This window comes from Capsella rubella, unplaced genomic scaffold (genome assembly GCF_000375325.1).
Source record: "Capsella rubella cultivar Monte Gargano unplaced genomic scaffold, Caprub1_0 scaffold_4, whole genome shotgun sequence".
Classification (NCBI taxonomy): Eukaryota; Viridiplantae; Streptophyta; class Magnoliopsida; order Brassicales; family Brassicaceae; genus Capsella; species Capsella rubella.
The window spans coordinates 1938276-1954834 of NW_006238920.1; the positions used below are offsets into that span (position 1 = coordinate 1938276).

General features: G+C 36.6%; 3 protein-coding genes across 3 annotated transcripts; all 3 read left to right on the forward strand.

Moving 5' to 3' along the window:
* The first annotated feature begins 665 nt into the window (after nt 1-665).
* LOC17889186 (F-box/kelch-repeat protein At1g64840) lies at nt 666-2536 on the forward strand. Its single transcript, XM_006294327.2, has 2 exons — nt 666-743; nt 1187-2536. Exon 2 carries the CDS (start codon nt 1213-1215, stop codon nt 2374-2376), a length of 1164 nt encoding a protein of 387 aa, XP_006294389.1. The 5' UTR covers nt 666-743; nt 1187-1212; the 3' UTR covers nt 2377-2536.
* Nucleotides 2537-2876: 340 nt separating this feature from the next.
* LOC17890200 (B3 domain-containing protein REM14) lies at nt 2877-4542 on the forward strand. The gene is made up of 5 exons (XM_006294368.2): nt 2877-2965; nt 3069-3345; nt 3426-3547; nt 3629-4066; nt 4147-4542. The coding sequence occupies exons 1-5, from the start codon at nt 2912-2914 to the stop codon at nt 4399-4401; spliced, it is 1146 nt and encodes a 381-aa protein (XP_006294430.2). The 5' UTR covers nt 2877-2911; the 3' UTR covers nt 4402-4542.
* Nucleotides 4543-15160: 10618 nt separating this feature from the next.
* On the forward strand, nt 15161-16282 carry LOC17887602 (F-box/kelch-repeat protein At1g64840). Its single transcript, XM_006296314.2, has one exon. It carries the CDS (start codon nt 15161-15163, stop codon nt 16280-16282), a length of 1122 nt encoding a protein of 373 aa, XP_006296376.2.
* The last annotated feature ends 277 nt before the right edge of the window (nt 16283-16559 follow it).

Genomic DNA, 16559 nt, shown 5'->3' on the forward strand with positions numbered 1-16559 from the left:
AAAAGTTTTCAAAATATATAATGTAAAGTAGTGAACAATGTTAAATTAGATACTTAAATTTTTATCAAATATAATTATCATAGAAAACCCTTACTACAATTTTTTAATTTTTAATTCTTAATTTTTTTTTCAGTGCACACATTTATATTTTTAGTTAAATATTAACCCGTTTTACTAACATTGTTAATAAATCTACAAAAACAAAATTCACTTGATACAAATTTTTTTAAAGAATTTAACCAACTTCATCAGTATTATTATTATTACTAGTATTTTTTTTTTTTAAAGAAGAGCTAACTAATTTCTATACTTATTAGGAAAACTTTATGAAATTTGTAATTTTTAATATTAAAATATTAAATTTTTATTAAAACCATATTATAATAAAGCATTTTAAATGATAAAATATTACATAATCTAATGATAAGATTAAATTTCTCAACTTTCCTCAACTTTTTATTTATGTACAATAAAATGATATAACCAAAATTAAACAATTCCACAATACATATCTTGACCCAAATCTAAAGTGGCTTCTTAAGATTACAACTAATCTAAGCCTTTAGATTAGTAACACGTGTGTTCCGCGTAATCCACTTGTAGCCACCTTCCATTTCAGCTAGAAGCTCTCTCTCATTGACCCATTTGGGTGCTTTGAAGCTAAAAAGACAACGAAGATTCGCGACAACATCTCCTCAGAGTCCAACCCAAAAGTTCAAAACCCTAAGCTAGATTCTTTGCAGGTGACTGTAGAATCTTTCTCTTATGAACATATATTGATTCTCGATTTTTTGGTCTTCAAAACATGTTTGCAAATAAACCTATTCATGTTTTGTTTGCTATTTCAAAAACCCTAGACGTTATTATCGATGATCCTAGATTTTGATCACATCTACGTTTGCTACTGCTTCCATTAACCCTAGAAATTGTACTTTTATTTATGTGTTCAAAATCGTAGTTGTGTCCGCTTCCATCAGCAAAAATATCAGAAGTAATCAAAAACCCTAGAAGTCATTATCCATGAATCATGATGCTAGATTGATCTCATCTTCTCTGATTGTATATGTTTGCTACTGCTTCGTTTCTAGTCATGATTTTGTTTCTCTCTTTTGTCAATATTAATTCTCATATTTGGTTAACCCTAGAAATTGTATATACTGTGTAGTTTAATTTTATGTTATTGCAGTTGTGACCGCCTCCATCAGCAAAAAAATGGCAAAGGAACAGAACAAATTGTCCAAGCTAGACTGGTCTCTTCTCCCTGAAGAGTTACTTGACCTTATCGCCAAGAATCTGGAGAACGAAGACTACTGTTTCGATGTTGTTCATGCTCGTTCTGTTTGCACCTCGTGGCGATCCTCATTCCCCTTCCCTTCTTGTCTTTTAACCATGCGTCAACGTCTTCCTACTTTTATCGGTTTCCCTTTTGAAAGCATGTACGGCTCGTTCATTGTCGAGAAGATACCTTTGTTTCTCTTAAGAGTTAAAGCTCCTGCTGCTGTGTCGCCTTCTGAGTATTATCTTGGAGAAATAAAAGAACCGAAGGTTCATACGGAGCTTCCATCTCCTATTCAGTGCACACTAAAAATGACGATCCCAGAATCTGGTTCAACGGTGATGAACATGCTCGGCTGCCAGATCATCTCTTTGGGTCACCAGTACAGATTAATATACGTTTCGGACAGTAAGATGCCAAGAGGATACGGAGGTATGGCTTATCTTCCGCTCGAGGTGAGAGGAAAAAGAGAATTCGTTGTGGTCGTCATTTACAACAGATATGTTTTGGCGTTACAAAGTGAGGATATGCAGTGGATGCCGGTTAATAGAACTACATGGGATGCATGCGAGAGTATAGTCAGTTTTAGAGGCAAGTTTTATGCAGTCTTAGGTAACGGGGACATATGTGTTATCGATCCTTATTCGCTGCTAGGAACTCCTTTACTGCCCTCAATTCCTTATAACTCATTCAAGTATCTAGTTCCATCTGGTGATGATGAACTTTTCCTGGTTGAGAAAATCCTTCCGGTTAATTATCGTTTAGTGGATGATTTAAATAATTTACCCTGTAGAGTAAGAAGGCTAGATGAGGCGACTGGTACATGGGTCGTGGTCAGCGATTTGGGTGGCCGTGTTTTGTTTCTTGGAGAGCTTGGGAATATCTTTTGCTCAGTTAAGGAGCTTCCTGATGGTTGTGGTATAAGTGGGAACTCCATTCTCTTCACCAATGAGTATGTCGATGAAACTTTCGCCTATAAATATGGAGTAAATACAGGAAATGCGGATGACGACCTTAGCTTTTGGAGATCCTCAAGAGAGAATCTTGTTGAGATTCTCACCAATACTCCTCCGGTGGTGGCTCTCTGGATTGACCACTAAGCTGTTGAATCTTTACTTTATATACTTGAGACTTTGTGGGTTTGTATAATTTGGTCAAGAAACATGTACTATATCTAATGCTATTAAGTGTAACAGTATTTAAAGTCCTCCTCGAGTCATTAGCTAAACACTTTTTTTATTTCAATGACTTTTTGAGTAAGTTTCAGATATATAAATATTGGTGATGTTTAAACTTGTAACTTCAGGTTCATATGTACAAGCAGCTTGCTAGTGGGCATGTTGACAATAAAGTGGAGTTCCATATATAGTGGTGCACAAGTCTTAACTCTCTATCCAAGCCCTTTAATGTATATTCGGAAACCAAGAAGGTCATCAATGAACTTCTAAATTAAACTAAGTCTCATTTAACGATAAACAATAATAAGCATCAATCAAAGCTTACGAGTTCCAAGGAGACTTCTCTTAAACAAAAAGCCATCATAAAGGCTATATGAGCTTGAGTTAAATGATGTGTACATTACACTCTTATTCTCCATGAGAGTGTAGAGGCTGAGAGATTTAAGGACTTTTGATAATGGCGAGTAAACATTTCTTCAAGCCTCTTCTTCCCGGATTCTACAGCCACTTGGTACTATCTTACTTTCTGATCTCTCTTTTTTTCTTTATCTGTCTATGTTTGAGAAGGTCCTTGAGAAAAATGGGTCTGGTTTTGTATTTGCATGTTGTCTCAGACGATTCCTATAGCTTTCCTCTTGAATATAAAAGGAAGAAATGAGCAGAAGACTGTGGAGCTGAGGTCAGACGCGTCAAAGATAACTTGGAAAGTAAAGATAGATGGGGAGAGACTCACTGACGGTTGGAAAGAGTTTGCAGTGGCACATGATCTTCGAATCGGTGACATTGTTGTGTTCAGACAAGAGAGAGACATGGCTTTCCATGTTACATTGTTGGGACCTAGTTGTTGTGAAATTCAATATGTGTCTTGCCTAGAAGACCATAACAACCTCAGTGAGTTGTGTTCTTTCGTCTCTATATAACTGTCCATGACTAATATAATGGAATGTGCATGGATCTGTTCTTGTTTTCAGGGATGATTCAAAGGAAGAAGAGAGTAAGGAAGAATCCAAGAAGAGAAGCAGAGTCTTCATCACTAGATCCCTCTTGTTTCGTGGCTAATATCACACCTTCGACCCTCCTTTATGACAGACTGGTATCTTACTCTTAACTTGAACCTCAAAGTAAATTCCCCATTATAGGTTCTGAACTAAGATATATTGTAATGTTTTTATAGCATTTTCCAAGAAGTTTTGCAAGAGAAAATGGTCTGGACACAAGATGTGGAGAGATTGTTCTGATGAATGAAAAGGGCAGATCATGGACTGTAGATTTGAGAGGAAAGAGTTCATGCGGAAGTGCTTACATCAAACGAGGATGGAGAAGTTTCTGCCATGCTAATGGACTAAGTGCAGGAAGTTTCTTTACTTTCAGACTGATCCAAAGAGGAAGAACTCTGGTTCTACGTTTGTTCCCCAAAGAGACGGAAGAAGAAGAAGTAGAAGTAGTGTGTCTTTCCACAGAAGAGGAAAGTGATAAAGAGAGAAGCCAAGATGACTCACAAGAATGTTCAAAAAGAAAGGAAAAGAAGATATCGAAAGCTTCATCTTCGGGATCCCAAAACCGATTTGTGACACTAACTCTTACACGTTACAACGTCAGCTTATCTAGACTGGTTAGTGTACTGAGCCATTTTTTCTCTTTACAGCCTTATAGATTCTGAATCCTTATCTCCATTGTTTGAATCTTTCTCAGACTCTTCCAATACCTTTCACAAAGGCGAGCGGCATAAGATTGGCAAAGGAGATGAGTTTCTTGGATAAACACGGAGTAAAATGGTCTACGAGACTGAGGTTTGAGAAGGAAAGAAAGAGAATGAGATTAGTAGGAGGTTGGAAAGAGTTTTGCAATGCTAACCATGTGAAGATAGGAGAATCGGTCTTGTTGGAGCTAATTTGGGAAAAACACAAATCCTCTGTTCTTAAGTTCTGCTCCAAAGTGATGCCATAGACCAAGTGAAAATGTTTCTTTAAGGTTATTGAATTGCATGAATCAATGTTTAAAGCTTTTGTGTTTGATATCTCAGTCGTACTAGACGCTAGATGCTTGCTTTATCTGTATGGTTATGGTGTTGTGTAATAATAATATATCGTCTCTTCTAATTATATATACAACGATCCTGTGACAAGCTCTTCAGTTCCTATTAAGAATTGCAACGGTCTCTTGAATTTAAACCAAAACACGTAAGAGTTCACTTGTAAACCGACCCACTCTCTCCCCACAACCCCATATTGAAACGACGGTTACATTTTGAAGTTGTTTTTATAGCTTGTGTGAGTTTTGGGGTTAAAGTAAAGACTCTTTCTCTTCCTGTGGTATGTTTCTCGATCTTAATCTTTCTATGTTAATGTTTGTTTACAGTTTCCTAAAAACCTAGAAGCTTTTTTTTTTTTTGTTCTTTCAGATATTGAAATCAGCAAATATGACAGAACCTGCAGAGAAACAGAAGCAATCATCAGTTATGCTAGATTGTGTAAGAACTCTTTTTCTCTCGGTTTAGTTTTTTTTCAATTAATATCCTAGAAATGAATTTTTTTTTTTCTCTCTTTTAGGTTTCGACGTTGCAGCCTTGTTCATCTCCATCTGTCTCTAAAGAACAGACACTGTCCATGCGAGACTGGTCTCTTCTCCCTGAAGAGCTACTTCATCTTATCGCCAAGTATCTAGAGAACGAGGACTACTGTTTCGATGTTGTTCATGCTCGCTCTGTTTGCACCTCCCGTTTCCTTCTTGTCTCTTACGCCCAAGTTACTATCTCCCCACATTCGCCGATGAAAGCAAAGTCATGTGCACCCTCGAGAAGATCCCTTTGTTCTTCTTTAGAGTAAAAACTCCTGCTATGTTGCCTTCTATGTATTATCTTGGAGACTTAGGCCAGGATAACTCAGAGGATCATGTGGAGCTTCCATCTCCGCTTCAGTGTTGCGTAAGAATGAAGTTACCAGTGATAACACTACACAAACAGAGAGCCTACCCTGTTTTGTTAAAACTCAAAACGAGTTGGGCCTATCAAACAAAGTAAAGCCCAACAAACAAGGAATTTTGAACTCACCTTCATCAGCTGCAACGGATACAGCGCTTCAAGACAAAACCAGAGAGAAAGCTGTCATGTGTACGAACACAGTTAAAGTGAAGAACAGATTCACAGCCCTTGATTCTCTAGGCTCCGATGGATGAAGAACATCTGTCATGTGTCTCTTAGGGTTTTGTCTAAGTATAAATATCAGTTGTATTCCAATTGTAAAACCTTAAGCTGAAATAAGAATACAAAAAGCTTCAATCTCTGTTTTACTTTCATGGTATCAGAGCTCAGCACGCCTGAGCACGTGAAGAATCGATCTATGGAGACCTACATGGTTCCATCACTCAACATCTCCAACTGTGTTACTGTGAAACTCACTCAAAAAAATTATGTCCTTTGGAAGAACCAGTTTGAGACGTTCTTGGCTGGTCAAGGTCTGCTCGGCTTCGTCACTGGGTCTACTCCTCGTCCTGCAAACACCATTCTTGTTCCTGGAATCAACGGCTCTTCTACAGAGAAACCAAACCCAGATTTTCAGAAAGATAACCAAAACTGGATCAAAACAGATTGTGTTGTCAAGTCATGGCTTTTAGGCTCTTTTGCTGAAGATATTCTCAGTGTTGTCCTCAACTGTTCTACATCTCATGAGGTATGGATAACTCTTGCAAATCACTTTAATCGTGTCTCCTCTTCTAGATTGTTTGAGCTTCAGCGCAAGTTACAAAATGTAGAGAAGAGAGATAGATCTATGGATGAGTATCTTAGGGAACTTAAGAATGTGTGTGATCAGTTAGCTTCTGTTGGCAGTCATGTTCCTGAAACTATGAAAATCTTTGCTGCCTTGAATGGTTTGAAGAGAGAATATGAGCCTATCAAAACAACTATTGAAAACTCAGTAGATTCATCTCCACATATGACGTCAGAAGATGTGGTACCTAAACTCTGTGGATATGAAGACAGGCTTCAAAGTTACTTGGTTGAGAATATTGTTTCTCCACACCTAGCCTTCACCACTACACCATCCTCTGAATACTATCAAACAAACAACAGAGGTCGAGGTAACAACAAATCAAGGTTCGGTCGTGGAGGAAGAAACTCATTCTCTACACGAGGCAGGGGATTTCATCAGCAAATATCCTCATCCTCAAGCTTTTCTAGCTCTCAGAGTGGCAGTGTGGTTTGTCAGATATGTGGAAAGACTGGTCATCCTGCACTTCGCTGCTGGCACCGATTCAACAACAGCTACCAATACGAGGAGCTTCCGATGGCTTTGGCTGCTATGCGGATTACTGACGTTACCGATCATCAAGGACATGATTGGCTGCCAGATTCTGGCTCCACTGCACACGTCACAAACTCTGTTCAAGGACTTCATCACTCTCAGCCGTATCAAGGTAATGAGTCACTAATGATTGGAGATGGGAATTTTCTTCCCATTACTCATACAGGTTCTACCAGTTTAGCTTCTACAGCAGGTAATTTACCTTTAAAAGATGTCCTTGTTTGCCCTGATATTGCTAAGTCATTACTATCTGTTTCAAAACTCACAAGAGATTACCCCTGCTCTTTTGAATTTGATTGTGATGGTGTTCGAATTAATGATAAGGCAACCAAGAAGCTACTGGTAATGGGAAAACTGCATGATGATGGTGCTTATGGTTTGGAGGAACCTCAGCTGCAATCTTTCTACTCTACGCATCAACATTTGGCAAGTGATGAAGTGTGGCACAGAAGACTTGGTCATCCTCATTATCAAATCCTCCAACAACTATCCAAAGATCAGTCCATCTCCATTAATAAATTTACCAAGCTGGTGTGTGAAGCTTGTCAGTTGGGAAAAAGTTCAAGACTCTCTTTTTCTCCTTCTACTTTTACTGCATCTAGAGTACTAGAGAGGGTTCACTGTGACTTGTGGGGACCCTCTCCAATAATTTCTGTTCAAGGATTCAGATACTATGTAGTATTTGTTGATAACTACTCAAGATTCAGTTGGTTATATCCTTTAAAGATGAAATCCGATTTTCTACAAATATTTCTTATGTTTCAAAAGATGGTGGAAACTCAGTTTGAGTGCAAGATCAAAACCTTCCAGTGTGATGGTGGGGGAGAGTTTATAAGCAAACAGTTTCTGCATCATTTACAAGCCAGTGGAGTCCAACAATATCTCTCTTGTCCACATACTCCTCAACAGAATGGTTTAGCAGAGAGGAAACATAGGCATGTTACAGAATTGGGGTTGTCAATGATTTATCAAAGTCAGATTCCACTAAAATATTGGGTTGAATCATTCTTTACAGCAAATTTTCTCATCAATCTCCTTCCTACATCAGCTCTCGAGAACAGCAAGTCACCATTTGAGAAGCTATTTGGCAGGAAACCAAATTTCACATCTCTAAGGGCCTTTGGTTGTGCTTGTTTCCCAACTCTGAGAGATTATGCTGCTAACAAGCTTGATCCTAAGTCTCTGCAGTGTGTTTTCTTGGGGTATAATGAAAAGTATAAGGGATATCGTTGTTTATATCCGCCAACAGGTCGTGTGTATATAAGTCGCCATGTCGTCTTTAATGAAGCTGTTTTTCCTTTTGCATCAATTTTTCAACATCTTCATCCTGAACCAGCCACTCCACTTGTTTCTGCTTGGCTCAAAGGAATGCCTCCTACACAGAACAATATCAATCAGAACTCAAAACCTTCTACTGGAACCTCACACATAACGTCAGACTTACCAGTTCCACCTTTAAATGATGAGCATTTTCCAATGTTGCAGACTCAGGTCTCTGCTGCACTTGAAGACAATCATACTACTGTGGTAGAGGAGTGTACTGAGCGTACGACAGGCTCTGATCCTGCTTCTATTGGCGACAGCGCTTCTCCTACACAGGCAAGTACGATCATGTCTCATGTTCAGCAAACCGAGGACCTACAGATTCCAGCAAACAACACGGATAATGCTCACCCAATGGTCACTCGAGCTAAAGCAGGAATAAAGAAACCGAATCCAAGATATGCTTTGCTCACTCATAAGGTTAGTTATCCTGAGCCGAAAACAGTCACACTAGCCTTAAAGGATTCTGGTTGGAATGCTGCAATGCAAGAAGAAATGAATAATTGCAGTGAAACAAAAACTTGGTCTTTAGTGCCTTATACACCAAATATGCATGTTCTTGGCAGCAAATGGGTATTTCGCACTAAGCTTAATGCAGATGGTACTTTGGATAAGTTGAAAGCTCGTTTAGTGGCACAAGGATTTGGTCAAGAAGAAGGAATCGATTACTTAGAGACCTACAGCCCAGTGGTTCGAACACCTACAGTGCGCCTTGTTCTGCATCTAGCCACTTGTATGAATTGGGAACTTAAGCAAATGGACGTCAAGAACGCGTTTCTCCATGGCGATCTTCAAGAAACTGTGTATATGAGACAACCTGCAGGGTTTGTGGACAAAGATAAACCTGATTATGTTTGCCATTTACATAAATCTCTATATGGCTTAAAACAGTCTCCAAGGGCCTGGTTTGACAAGTTTAGCACTTTTCTCTTGGAATTTGGCTTTACTTGCAGCTTGTTTGACCCATCTCTCTTTGTTTATGCTCATAACAAAGACACAATTATGCTTCTTCTCTATGTTGATGATATGGTGATAACAGGAAACAACTCCAAGACTCTCTCACATCTCCTTGTGGAGCTCAATAAGCAGTTTAGAATGAAGGACATGGGTCAAGTGCACTATTTTCTGGGTATACAGTTTCAAGCTCACAAGGATGGTCTCTTTATGTCTCAGCAAAAATATGCAGAGGACCTTTTGATCACTGCTTCAATGGCAAATTGTGCTCCAATGCCTACACCACTTCCATTAGAGCTCGACAAAGTTCCACATCAACAAGAAGAATTCTCTGATCCGACTTATTTCAGAAGCTTAGCCGGTAAACTGCAGTATTTGACATTGACAAGGCCTGACATTCAATTCTCAGTCAACTATGTGTGCCAAAAGATGCACAAACCAACTGTTTCAGACTTCCATCTTCTAAAACGGATTCTCAGGTATGTTAAAGGGACAATCATCATGGGTATTTCATACAACAGAGTCTCTCCTTTTGATCTTAATGCTTATAGTGACAGCGACTATGGTAATTGTAAAGACACTAGACGATCAGTTGGTGGTCTCTGCACTTTTATGGGACAGAATCTTATCTCCTGGTCTTCAAAGAAACATCCTACTGTCTCTAGAAGCTCCACTGAAGCCGAATATAGAACCATATCTGAAGCAGCCTCAGAAATCAAATGGATGAGCTCTATTTTGCGGGAGTTGAACGTTCCCTTACCAAAGACACCTGTGCTCTTCTGTGATAACTTGTCTGCTGTGTATTTGACAGCCAATCCTGCTTTTCATGCCAGAACCAAACACTTTGATATTGATCATCATTATGTCAGAGAAAGAGTGGCTTTGAAGACTTTGGTTGTTAAACATATACCAGGGCATCACCAAATAGCAGACATCTTCACAAAATCTCTCCCGATTGGAGCTTTCCATTACCTGCGCGGCAAACTCGGTGTTGGAGTTCCTCCCACTCCAAGTTTGAGGGGGGCTGATAACACTACACAAACAGAGGGCCTACCCTGTTTTGTTAAAACTCAAAACGAGTTGGGCCTATCAAACAAAGTAAAGCCCAACAAACAAGGAATTTTGAACTCACCTTCATCAGCTGCAACGGATACAGCGCTTCAAGACAAAACCAGAGAGAAAGCTGTCATGTGTACGAACACAGTTAAAGTGAAGAACAGATTCACAGCCCTTGATTCTCTAGGCTCCGATGGATGAAGAACATCTGTCATGTGTCTCTTAGGGTTTTGTCTAAGTATAAATATCAGTTGTATTCCAATTGTAAAACCTTAAGCTGAAATAAGAATACAAAAAGCTTCAATCTCTGTTTTACTTTCAACCAGGATCTGATCCAACCTTGATGAACATGCTAGACTGCCAGATCTTCTCTCTAGGTCATCAGTACAGAGTGATAGGTCGGGATCCTGAAGCTTGGCTATCATCCTACCAAGGCGTGGCTTTTCTTCCCTTAAACAAGGAAAGAGGAGAGTTCGTTGTGATCTTCAACTACAGTAATGATTTGGTGGTGTTAAGAAGTAAAGAAATGAAGTGGATGTGCGTCTTAGGAAAATCTCAGATGCTTCATGCAAGGATGTATTAGCTTTCAGAGGCAGGTTTTATGCAGTCTTTCTTAACGGGGACGTTTTTGTTATCGATCCATATTCGCTGGTAGCGACTCCCCTGAATCCCGCACAGCCTATGAGATCAGTAAATTATCTTGTTCAATCTGGCAATGATGAACTTTTTCTCGTTGAGGCAACCATCCCAGAGGCTGAAGTAATTATGTTTAGTAGGTTAACATGTAGAGCGAGTAGGCTAGATGAGGAGGCTGGCGAATGGGTAGTGGTAAGCGATTTTGGAGACCGCATACTGTTTGGTATAGATTTTAGTTTTTACAAAATCTTGAATGGTAGTTTGTTTGGTTTTTAGATTTTAAATTTAATTATTTATCAAAAACTTTTTTAAGGTATTTGAAAAAGAAATTGTTTCTGTTTTGGGCATAAAATGTTTTTAACAAAAAAACTCACGTAAAAGTTTTTTGGAATCCACAAAATTTGGTTTTTGGATTCTATGAACAAATAAGCAAAATCTCTAAAAATTTGGTTTTCCTAATTTTTAGGAAATCTACTTCTATCAAAATCATGAATGCCTAACTAACTAGTTTTTGCAAAATCAAAAACCAAAAACTAGTTCAAAATCTGGAGCCATTCAAGGCCTAAGCATTCAAGCTTTACTAATTTTGTTTTACCATGTAAAAACATATTTTTATAATCTATTCATTCACCATAATCTAGATTGCATGGAAACTCATTATATAGTTTGTTTCCGTTTCGGAAACACAACAAATATTACGAAAATGCGGCTCATAATTTTTTTTTTTTGAAAATACGATAGAAGCTCACATTTTCATTTTAGAAATGTGATAAAATCTTACATTTCTAGTTTACAAATTTAATAGACAACTACTTTGGAAATATATTGATTTACGACATATAATGATACCTTTTGTAAATTAAAAACCAAATTAATTTAATTAAAAATACACATATACAAGAATATATGATATATACATTACCAAAAAAAGAGTATATAAAACCTAAATTTATGTCTAAGTGTTTTTAACTTTTAACCTTTATTTTATTTTTTTTTATTTTTTTTTGAAAATAATGTTAAATTATATTCAAAAGAAAATGGGTTTCGTTTTTACAACAAGTGCATCAAATGTCGAAATAGAAGTTGAAATTTTGCTGAGAGTTCAGAAAAAGTAGTAGAATCTAAAAATCTTCATGTTGCTTGTCTTGTGTGCAGCCACGTTTGGAAACTAGCATCATATTTGTGGTCTGCCATCCGCCGAATTACTGTGCATAGGTTGCGTACTAGATGATCGATTTGCTTGATCAGTTGTTCTGTCGATGTGTGGGAGTTGCCATGACGCCGATCATTGCGCTCTCGCCAAATGCTGTGTATAGTAGTCTGGAAGATATATCGAGCAAGGAACTTCTCCACATGGGGAAGTTGATTGTTTGAGATGTAAGTGAGAAGCGAGGTCCAGTCTGTTGTATAGTTCCTTCTAAGAACGCCTTTAGCTAGCGCAGCCCAGACGGCCGAGGAGTAGCTACAAATGAAGAAAAGATGGTCTCTGGTTTCAATGCTGTTGTTACACAGAACACAGTTGCCCGATGCATCTCTATTCCATCGGAGTAGCCTTACTCCTGTAGCTAAGCGATCATGCACTGCCAACCATGCGCAGAGAGCATGCTTTGGTGTTGCGTGAGGGAACCAAATGCCGTTGTGCCAAGAAACTCTAGCAGATTGAACCCGCGTATTATGCCATGTGTCTTTTGTTGAGAAATTTGGTTTGAAATCGTCGTGTTTGCCCCGCCAAAGTAGGAGATCCTGTTGGGTCGTGGCGTTGTGACGTTGGGTAGCCAAGACATCTTCGATTGCATTTAGGTGCCCTTGGCGGTGTCTTCTCCTCCGACGTGAAGTCCATGCTTGAGCCACAGTCATGTGCCGAGCGATCCCCAACTTTTAACCTTTATCGTTCACTTAAACTATTTAAATATCTATATTTTAGATTAACGTATTGTTTCAAAACATTTTTTCTCAATATATGGTTTTGATATTTTGTATTTTATGATAATATATATATTAAACAACTACTAGTTTTTTTTTTAATCATCATCTTCTTTATTGCTAAAAGTTGCAGGAACAGAGAAAGGAATAAAAAACAGAGCATAATAAATCGTAGAAAATTAATCAAACACAAGCTAACACCGGTCCCTTTGAATGCGTTACTAGTTTACAAAACATTTTTTTTCTTGTTTGCAAAACATTTTTTTTCTAAGTATCCGTTTCTGTTTCCATGGAAAACAGACCATAATTTTGTTGTTACTATATTGTTAGTACTAGGCTCGGACCCGCGCTACAGCGCGGATGAAAAGTGTCGGTTTTTATTTTTTCCCGAATTACGTAAACTTTTAACTGTTAAAATGGATTGTTGGTGTTGAATTTGGCAAGTATGAGAATATGTACTATCGTGGATGTATACTTTCTCACGTATGCTAGGTTTAGATCCGCGCTACAGCGCGAAAGAATATTTTCAGGTTTATTTTATTTTAACGTGTTTTGTCGTATGTGTTATTATTTCGTTCATTTTAGTATCAACAATTATTATTTCGAAATGTATATTTGGTTTCAATTCTTTGAGAAAAGTGTGTTTTCGGAAATTAAATATAATATTTTTATAAACTAAATAAAAGAACGTTTATTAAACAAATTGTATACTCACAATGTATGTGGTGACGAACCAATCAGCAAAAACCGTGTATTTTAAAAAAAATCATGAAAATCATGTATACACATGTATCACACACGAACATATGAGTTTGAAAGATTTGTATATACTTGTATCCTATAAAAATAAAATAAAAATATTAATATACTTCATATTGAATAAGAGACCATAATATTCTTGTTATTCACATATTAAAATATTTAGAACATTTTAAGGAAAATTCAGAGTTTAAGGTAATTTATTTAAACTAACTTATGGAATATATTCTTTATGACTGATTTTGTATTAGTAGTAATTCGATGATTAATAATTACAAAGATAAAATATTGTTATTAAAGTATTTTTAGTTAATTATAATAATTATCCTAAAATATTTTTTTTTGTATCCAAAATATTTCGTATTACTCATTGAAATATATTAGTGATTGTCAAATTTCTTTTTTTTTTCAAAATTCAAATATAACCATTTCTAGATATATATAGATCTCTATAATTTTGCATTAATTATGCTATTGATAAAATATTATTCCTTTTTTATAGGTAATTCAAATTGATAAAGATTGGAATAATTTTGAAACCTCTTTTCATATACTATTTTTTTATTCTGATTAAAATCTTTCATTTAACATATTAGGAAATATAAAAAATAATAAAGATTTAATATATATAAAATCTTTCGTTTTTTATAAAATCTTTAATAAAATCTTTCGTTTTTATAGCCATATATATTCAAATTTTATTTTTCGAAACATTCAACTAATTCAAACTAATTAACATTTTTATTGATTATATTACCATTATTTATGTATTTTAGATGCATTTTTATATTTTTTATACCAAATATTTTTAAATTATATTTTTCTATATATCAAATATTTAAACTTTTAAAAAATTATAATTTTTTTTTTGTTTTTCATATAAGAAATTAATATAATAATTAGAATATTTTTAAAATATTGAGATCTTTATATTCATAAACAAATTTTACTTATAAGACTTATTTTTTATTTAGCATTAATATAGTTTTCCTAAATGATAGGAATCTGGTGTATATCATTGAAATATTTGAAAAATATTTAACAAAAAATTTGGCAAGTATCCGATTGAAAATTTAACCCGGAATTTTTTGAAAAACCCGACCCGAATCCTTTGTGTACTTCTCTTTTACTATAGTAGGGATATGAGAGCTAATTTAGTTACCCTCTTTTCAGTTTCAGCTAAGTTGTGATCTTTTTTTTTTTTTTTTAACTTGATCTAATAGTCTTATAGAAAGCTGAATCAGACTACAAATCATTCAATGATTTGATTAGTTTATAAGGAATACCATCCTTTATCCAGAAGTATGAAAGCAACAATCTCGATCGGCATTTGTCTTTTTAATTATATTATTAGTAATTACATATATATATATATATATATTCTGTTTTGGCTCCTGTTATGGGTTTCTTGGAGCAGATTTTTTTTTTTTTTTTTTTTGTGTAATTAAAAGAAATGAAAAATGTGAACATTAGAAAAAGGGTAAAAAAAAGAATATTGTCTTTTGACGTCGTCACTCGTGAGTTATTTGTTGGCGTAATAAGTCAAGAAAATTGAAATCGACACAAGAACCGCTCCCCTCAACGGCTCCTTCCTATTCAAAAAAATTGACCCTTTAGCATTTTGGTACGTTCGTAATTAAAACTGTTACATCTTAGTTAAGCTATCAATCTTCTCTGGTCATGCTTGTTTACAAGTTCCTTAACCCTTGAATTGTATTTTTTTTTTTCTTTTCAGATTTCGAAATCACACAACCATGGCAATGAAAATGAAGACATCATCATCACCAATGTTGCCAGACTGGTCTCTTCTACCGGAGGAGTTACTTCAAATTGTCTCCACAAATGTGGAGGACTGTTTCGATGTCGTTCATGCTCGGTCTGTTTGCAACTCGTGGCGATCCTCGTTTCCCTTTCCTTCTTGCCTCTTACGTCCAAGTTACTCTCTTCCCACATTCGACGAGTTAACTCTCGAAAGCAAAGACTTGTGCACCCTCGAGAAGGTTCCTTTGTTCCTCTTTAGAGTCCAAGCTCCTACTGTTGCTTCCGAGTACTTTCTAGGAGGAATAGGCCGAGATGATCATATGGATCTTCCATCTCCTCTTCAATGTTCAGTAAAAGTTCATATCCAAGGAAATGATCCAACGTTAATGAACATGACCGACTGCCAGATCCTCTCTCTAGGCCATCAATACAGATTGGTTGGTTGGGAACCTAAAGAGTATCGTGGTGCGGCTTTTCTACCGCTAAACAAGGAAGGAAGAAGAGGAGAATTCGTTGTGCTCCTCAACTACACTAATGTTTTGCTGGTGGTAACAAGTGCCGAAATGAAGTGGAAGCGGCTTGAGAACGTCCCAGCTTCTATATGTTCAGATTTATTCACTTTTAGAGGTAAGTTTTATGCATCCTTTCTTGCAAAAAGTACTTTCGTTATCGATCCTTATTCGCTGGAGGTGACTCTCCTCACGCCCTCACCTCTTAAGCCACTAAACTATATGGTGGCATCTGGTGATGACGAACTTTTCCTGGTTGAAGTAAGCATGCCAAGTTGTAAGGTATTAGATTTTAGCCGGTTCACATGTAAAGTGAGTAGACTAGATGAGGAAGGTGGGAAATGGGTTGAGGTCAAAGATCTGGGAGACCGTGTGTTGTTTATTGGACATTTTGGTAATGTCTCTTGCTCAGCTAAGAAGCTCCCTGATGGTTGTGGTGTGAGTGGGAACTCAATTTTGTTCACTGATGTACCAACTTATGCCTATAAATATGGAGTACATACTGGTAACGTGGGAGATGATCTCAATTGTTGGAGAGCCACAAGAGAGAATCGTGTGATGATCTTCAACACAGAACCAGTTTTGGCTCTCCAAGTTGAGCACTAAGTCATTCTGTTGGTTATTTATTTTTCTTTATTAGACCACAAATAAACCTTGCTTTAGTCATAGTTATAGACTTTGTGATCTCTGTTGTTGCCCATCGTCTTATATTTTTTTTTTTTGTGTCACGGTGATATGCTGAAGACTAATATCATTTGGTATCCAAGTCTTAATATATTTTTGTTTAAAACTATCCCCAACACAACCATGTCTATGCATGAAAATATTGTTTCCTGAACTCTTGAAAGATGTGTTTGGCTGTAATCTTGATCATAAGTCAGTT

Bases quoted from the DNA above. Each gene is read 5' to 3' on its own strand.
- LOC17887602 (XM_006296314.2), top strand. From the start codon at position 15,161: ATGGCAATGAAAATGAAGACATCATCATCACCAATGTTGCCAGACTGG.
- LOC17890200 (XM_006294368.2), top strand. From the start codon at position 2,912: ATGGCGAGTAAACATTTCTTCAAGCCTCTTCTTCCCGGATTCTACAGC. The intron at 3,346-3,425 runs GTGAGTTGTGTT...TCTTGTTTTCAG, and splicing joins AGAAGACCATAACAACCTCA to GGATGATTCAAAGGAAGAAG. The intron at 3,548-3,628 runs GTATCTTACTCT...ATGTTTTTATAG, and splicing joins CCCTCCTTTATGACAGACTG to CATTTTCCAAGAAGTTTTGC.
- LOC17889186 (XM_006294327.2), top strand. From the start codon at position 1,213: ATGGCAAAGGAACAGAACAAATTGTCCAAGCTAGACTGGTCTCTTCTC.